At 36.7% G+C, this 5823-nt stretch overlaps 1 protein-coding gene across 3 annotated transcripts; it reads left to right on the forward strand.

Moving 5' to 3' along the window:
• The first annotated feature begins 267 nt into the window (after window positions 1-267).
• On the forward strand, window positions 268-5418 carry LOC110878091 (pentatricopeptide repeat-containing protein At2g30780). 3 transcript variants are annotated; one of them, XM_022126344.2, is made up of 5 exons: window positions 268-410; window positions 504-607; window positions 2676-2728; window positions 3274-3663; window positions 4164-5418. In XM_022126344.2, exons 4-5 carry the CDS (start codon window positions 3280-3282, stop codon window positions 5274-5276), a joined length of 1497 nt encoding a protein of 498 aa, XP_021982036.1. In that variant the 5' UTR covers window positions 268-410; window positions 504-607; window positions 2676-2728; window positions 3274-3279; the 3' UTR covers window positions 5277-5418. The 3 variants fall into 3 exon arrangements, with proteins under 3 accessions (XP_021982036.1, XP_021982035.1, XP_021982034.1); XM_022126343.2 differs by having other exon boundaries at window positions 510-607; XM_022126342.2 differs by having other exon boundaries at window positions 270-410; window positions 485-607.
• The last annotated feature ends 405 nt before the right edge of the window (window positions 5419-5823 follow it).

Genomic DNA, 5823 nt, shown 5'->3' on the forward strand with positions numbered 1-5823 from the left:
GTCACTAAAATAAGCTTAGCCAAACAGCCCCTTATTTAGATAAATATAAATTTGAGGATACCTCTTCAATGAGTGACACGTGTCCAAAAGTTGTTTTCTTTTATTATAGTAGTTAGATTAGATTAGATTAGATTAAATTTATTCTGAAAAATCTGTTAGAAGAAAAAAAAAAAGAAAAAAAAAAACTGTAGCCCAGATTTTACTAGGCCCAGCCCATTAATGTAAAATTTTGAAGAAGCCCATTCTTGATTTCTTCCTGAATGGAGATTGGATTGGATTGGATTGGAATTGCTCCATTTCATCATCCTCTGCTTTCAAACTCTCGTCTTTCTGATCGGCGGCGACCTGCTCTTTCACCGGAGAATACTCACAGTTTCAAAACTTATTCTTGCTCGATCTCAATTTAACAGGTAATCTGAAATCCTTAAAAGTGGCTGTAAACCCTAAACCCTAAATTTTATAGAAAAACATTATAAAGAAGTAGTTTTTATTTGCTTGTGGAGTTGTAGGAAAGGTGTATAGTATGTGGTGTTTGGATCAGTTTTAGCAATGTGGAGGATATGCTCAAATTAGCAGATTTTCAGGAGGAAGAGGAGGATTTGTTACTGTAAGTTTGCTTTTTTTTTTTTTAAAGTTTTGTGAAACTTATGATGTTGTTATATAGTATTGCTTTGGTGATGTTATACAGAGTTTGACATGTTCCTGATTTTTTTTGTAAATAAAAAGATCTACTTCAACAGTTTTTTTGGGAATCTTTAGGAGCTTAAAGATTTGATGTTAAAATAAAATGAAATAAAAAGAATTGTTTGATACTAAAAATGAAGATTTTTGTAAGGAAAACTCCGAAACGATAAGTGCTTGAAAGTTGAAACAGCTCTTGGTTAAAAGCTGAAGCATTGTGTTGAACAGAAGAACAGGTTTTGTTATTTTTAAACTAAAACAATCCCAAGTATTATTATGCATTATGTTGAGATCGCACTAATGGTGAACAGAAAGTCGGAAATCATCAAATTAAACCATTTTAGATCGAGTCGGTATTTGTTCCTGTTCCGGTTCCGGTTCTTTGTTGATGTGCACCCGAAAACATTACCACATCACTGCAGACTGGTTGTCGGTTGGTCTTTCTCCAAACTTATGAGAAAAGGGAACAATCCACCGACCACAAAACGACTATGAAAATTAAGGAACCAAAACCAATCATCTAAAAGAGGCATTTAAAACTTAGCTTGAGACTAAATACGGTTAGAAGTTTACACATTTAAAACTCATATTTTAGTCTCGGGGTCAGGATTGCCCTCTGTAATGAAAACTAATGTATGCAAGTAACATAAGGGTAATAGACGAAGAACCAGTGTTAGAATCGTACATTAGTTCATGTGGTAACTAGATAAAGTAGGAAAGATGTAGTAACAGGTCCTGTATTTTAAGGAACTTTTTGATCTTAACCCCTGTTTGCTCCAAACAAAGAACCGTTTTGTGTGACATAGTTGCTATTTATAATTTTTAGTCATTTGATACATACTTTGTTTCTGACACGGCCTGTTTCAGTCACATACATAATGGCCTGAACCTGTTTTGACCACCCGGACCGAATTGATATTTTCTTTAAAAGGTCCGTTATGAGGCCCGGAGCCGAGACAAAGGTGCACACATCCAGTGTCACGTACGCGGAGTGCACTAGTTGTATACACAAGCTTGGTTTTAAAAAGCGAGAGGCGCACAAAAGCGACGAGGTCTAAAATTGAGGCGCGAAGCGCAAAGCGCAAAATCGGTGGGCTTTTCGTACCCGAGGCGCAAGATGTTTATATAATTTTTTTATATATCCCATACATATCCCATAGGTTTTTAGCTTCCTTTAACCAAAATATAGCTATAAGTAAGGCTTTTATACCATTTTAATTACATGTACAAGTCAAAAAACCCAAGGTACAACATTTTTATGCAGTAAAATGCCTAAGGTACATAAGGCGCGCGCCTCAGGCCAAAAAGCCTACAAAAAAACATCAAAAAATGCGCTTTTTGGGCGCTTCCTGTAATTACACAAGGCGAGAAGCAAAAAAGCCCCAGGCCCTGCGCCTTGTTGCGCCTTGCGCCTAGGCGCGCCTAGGGCGCGCTTTTTAAAACCAAGTACACAAGTGGAAAATCTATGTTTTGGTTCACAAATAAATCATATTTTTGTATGAAGGCATGTAGCTGATAACACTAACGTTATCAAATCAACTCATAATATCTTTGTAAAAAACAAAAAAAAAATACGTTTCAGGCTTTCAGCATTGCGTAGATAATGTAGGTTTTAGGCACATAGAATTTTAAAGATAACAACTCAATTAATCTATTAAAAACACATAAACTGTAAAAACAGAAGGAAGAGAGCCCGGTACATGTGACGGTCTGATGTGAAAAAGCACGCCTCTTTGAAAAGCATTAAAAAGCACACGCCTCTCCTTGCTTCATGTGCACGTTGCGTGCTTTCTAAACACAGTTAGGTATAGTTGTTTTAGTAGGAGTCATGGAAATACTCTTGTAAACAGAACTATCATCTTCCTTTGGTAATATTGGTAGAGAAACTTCAACTGGAAATGTTGTTAATAATAATGTTGTTTTAATGTTTTAATGTTTTTATCTGTTTTGCTGCATAAAACTGTTTTAAGATGTCATGTTGTTTGTTGCTGCAGATTAGCTGTTTTGCTGCTGTTTTGAGCACCTTTTGTGGTCTGCCATTTTCAAGGTAATTATTTGTGGTGGCCTCAATTTAAAAAAGCGCGCTTGGCGCGCTTAAGCGCAAAGCGACCCTAGGCGCAAAGAGCTGCGCCCTGTGTGACACAAGGTGAGCTCTGTACAAAAAATGCACAAAAAGCGAGCTTTTTTGGAAAAAAGAAATCCCAACACTGAGGCGGGCGCTTTTTGTACTGAAGGTGTTTTTGTGCTTTATAGTGTTATACATGTAGCTAAAATGGTTGTACATTAAGTGATTTATACATTAAATCATATATAAACCTTATTTATCACTATATTTTGGGTTAGGGATGCTAAAAGCCTATAGGATATATATATAAAAAATATATAAGCACCTTGCGCCTCACGTACGAAAAGCCTGCCGCTTTTGCGATTTGCGCTTCGCGCTTTGATTTTAGACCTTGTCGCTTTTGTGCGCTTCATGCTTTTTTAAACCAAGTTGGTGGCCCCACGATATAATTTTGGGCTGCCAATTAGTTCATGATATCGTATCTCAGTTTCTCAGTTGTGTGACTATATAAATGGTTTTGACTTCAGGTAAAGATGAAGAGGGTGTTTAGAATATACGATATAGGAGCAGCAAAATCAGAGCTCTTGTATTCCCACCGTGGAATTGTTACACCCAAATGTCCAACGAATCCAACAAGAATACCCACTGCCACCCGATCTTTATCATCTAAAGCCATGTCAGATTTGTATGGACAGTTTGCTGATAAATGGACTTACGCTGAGGTACGAGCCAAAGAAGAACTGATCGAAAAAGTTTCTTTATTCAGAGATGAATTGATGAAGAATGTGAAAGACGAGTACACTTTTGAAAAACTGTTGGAAGTTGAAGGGTCGAATTTGTTCAAGATGTATTCTGATGGGGCTGCTTTGATTGAGCTTCTCAGGTTGTTGGAATCTTCTCCTCATTTGGCTATCAAGGTGAAAATAACTTTCATTTTCTAGTAAGTTTATAGTGTGTATGATTTAGTTCAAAGCTATTAGAATAATATTCCCAAAGAGTAAAATGCCATTTCCGTCCTTGAGGTTTGACCAGTTTTTCGACTTTCGTCAAAAGGTTTGTTTTTCCGCATCTGGATTTAAAAAGGTTTGAAATCTTGCCATTTTCATCCGACCCGTTAACTCCATCCATTTTTTAACATTAAGTCTACCTATACCTATATAAATAAATAAATGAATAAACAAACAAATAGGTAATATGAACGTTATAAAATGGATGGAGTTAACGGGTCGGATGAAAATGGCAAGATTTTAAACCTTTTGGATCCGGATGCGAAAAAACAAACCTTTGGACGAAGGTCGCAAAACCGGCCAAACCTCAGGGACGCAAATGGCTTTTTACTCTAGAAAAAATATTCCAAAATTAGTTTATCTGGAAAAGATAGTTAATTTGATTGTGCGTGATGGGATTATTGTCATAGGTTTTCGATTGGAGAAGAAAAAAAGAGAAAATGAGGCCTATGTCAACAGAAGAATACGCAAAAGGCATTAAAATTGCGGGTCGAATGAAGAACGTAGAGCTAGCCGTTGAATTTTTCATGGAAGCTACTAACAAACGGGTCAAAACTACCTCGACTTACAACGCTCTTATGGGTGCGTATATGTGCAACGGCCTAAGCGAAAAATGTCAATCGGTTTATTGCGATTTAAAGCAAGATACCAATTGTTGCCCCACGTCGGTCACATTCAACATGCTGATATCAATTTTCGGCCATAGAGTTCTTGTTGACCAAATGGAAGCCGTGTTTCAAGAAATGAAATATTACAATATTGCCCCGAATATAACCACATACAATAACATGATCGCGGGTTATCTCACTGCATGGATGTGGGATAGTATGGAGAATATTTACCGTATGATGGAAACCGGACCCGTACGCCCTAATATCAACACGCACTTACTAATGCTTCGCGGGTATGCACATTCGTGTAATTTTGAGAAAATGGAGGAGATTTATAATATGGTGGGACCTCACATTCACGAAAACCATACGACTTTGATTAGAGCTATGATATGTGCGTACTGCAAGATTCCTTATAGAAACCGAGTTAAACGAATTGAAGAACTAATGAGATTAATCCCGGAAAACGAGTACCGACCGTGGTTAAACGTGCTGCTTATTAGAGTTTATGCAGAAGAGGATATGCTTGACCAAATGGATAAGTCAATAAACGAGGCGTTTGCGCATAAGACGAGTGTAAACACCGTGAGGATCATGCGTACGATTCTTTCGACTTATATTAGGAACAACGCTGTGGACAAGCTGGCAAGGTTTGTAACTCATGCCGGAGATTCGGGGTGGAGGATCTGCCGCTCGCTGTACCATGGGTTATTGTGGATGTTCGCTTCGCAGAAACGGATAGAGGAAATGGAGCAGGTTCTTGTTGAGATGGAAAGATTTAATTACGGGTGGTCTAAACGAACGTTTTATATATTGTATAAGGCTTATTCGGAGCACGAAGAAGAATATCGACATAAGTTGTATAGGGTGTTAGGGTTGATGTGCAAGCATGGGTATGAAATTCCATTGTAGCAGATGTTTAATTTGAATGTAGAATGTGAGAACTGAGAAAGAAACCATTCGGAGCAAATTTTTGACACTGGTCGTGTGTTTTGTTATCGTACTTTTTGTCGGGTATTTGAGAAATAAACACATTCGTTAAGTTATACGTTAACGTGATCGAGGTATTACTTCGGGTCGTTTTTATCTTCGTAAGTTTGGAGCAGCAAGATTGAACTGGGAATGCAAGATACTACTCAAATAGAGTAACTCTTAGGGATGAAATAAATTGTAATTTCATTAAAGATTTTAAGTTTAAAAAGGATTGTAGAGATGTAAGAAGCTGGCTCAAGATCTACAAGGATTATATTGAATTGTTGTAATCAAATGATTTTATTAAGTTTAGTTTTACGAGGTTTAGCTGATTTGATTGTGTTTATTACTTTATATTAATAAAGTTAGTTTATTTATAGTTTTTAACTCATTAATATAAGTTAAAGAAAATTGTCTTGATTAAATAGAATCATAAGATGTTAAGAACAAGGTTAGCATCTTAACAACCATAATTATGTTTTTTTTT

This window comes from Helianthus annuus, chromosome 5 (assembly GCF_002127325.2).
Source record: "Helianthus annuus cultivar XRQ/B chromosome 5, HanXRQr2.0-SUNRISE, whole genome shotgun sequence".
Lineage (NCBI taxonomy): Eukaryota > Viridiplantae > Streptophyta > Magnoliopsida > Asterales > Asteraceae > Helianthus > Helianthus annuus.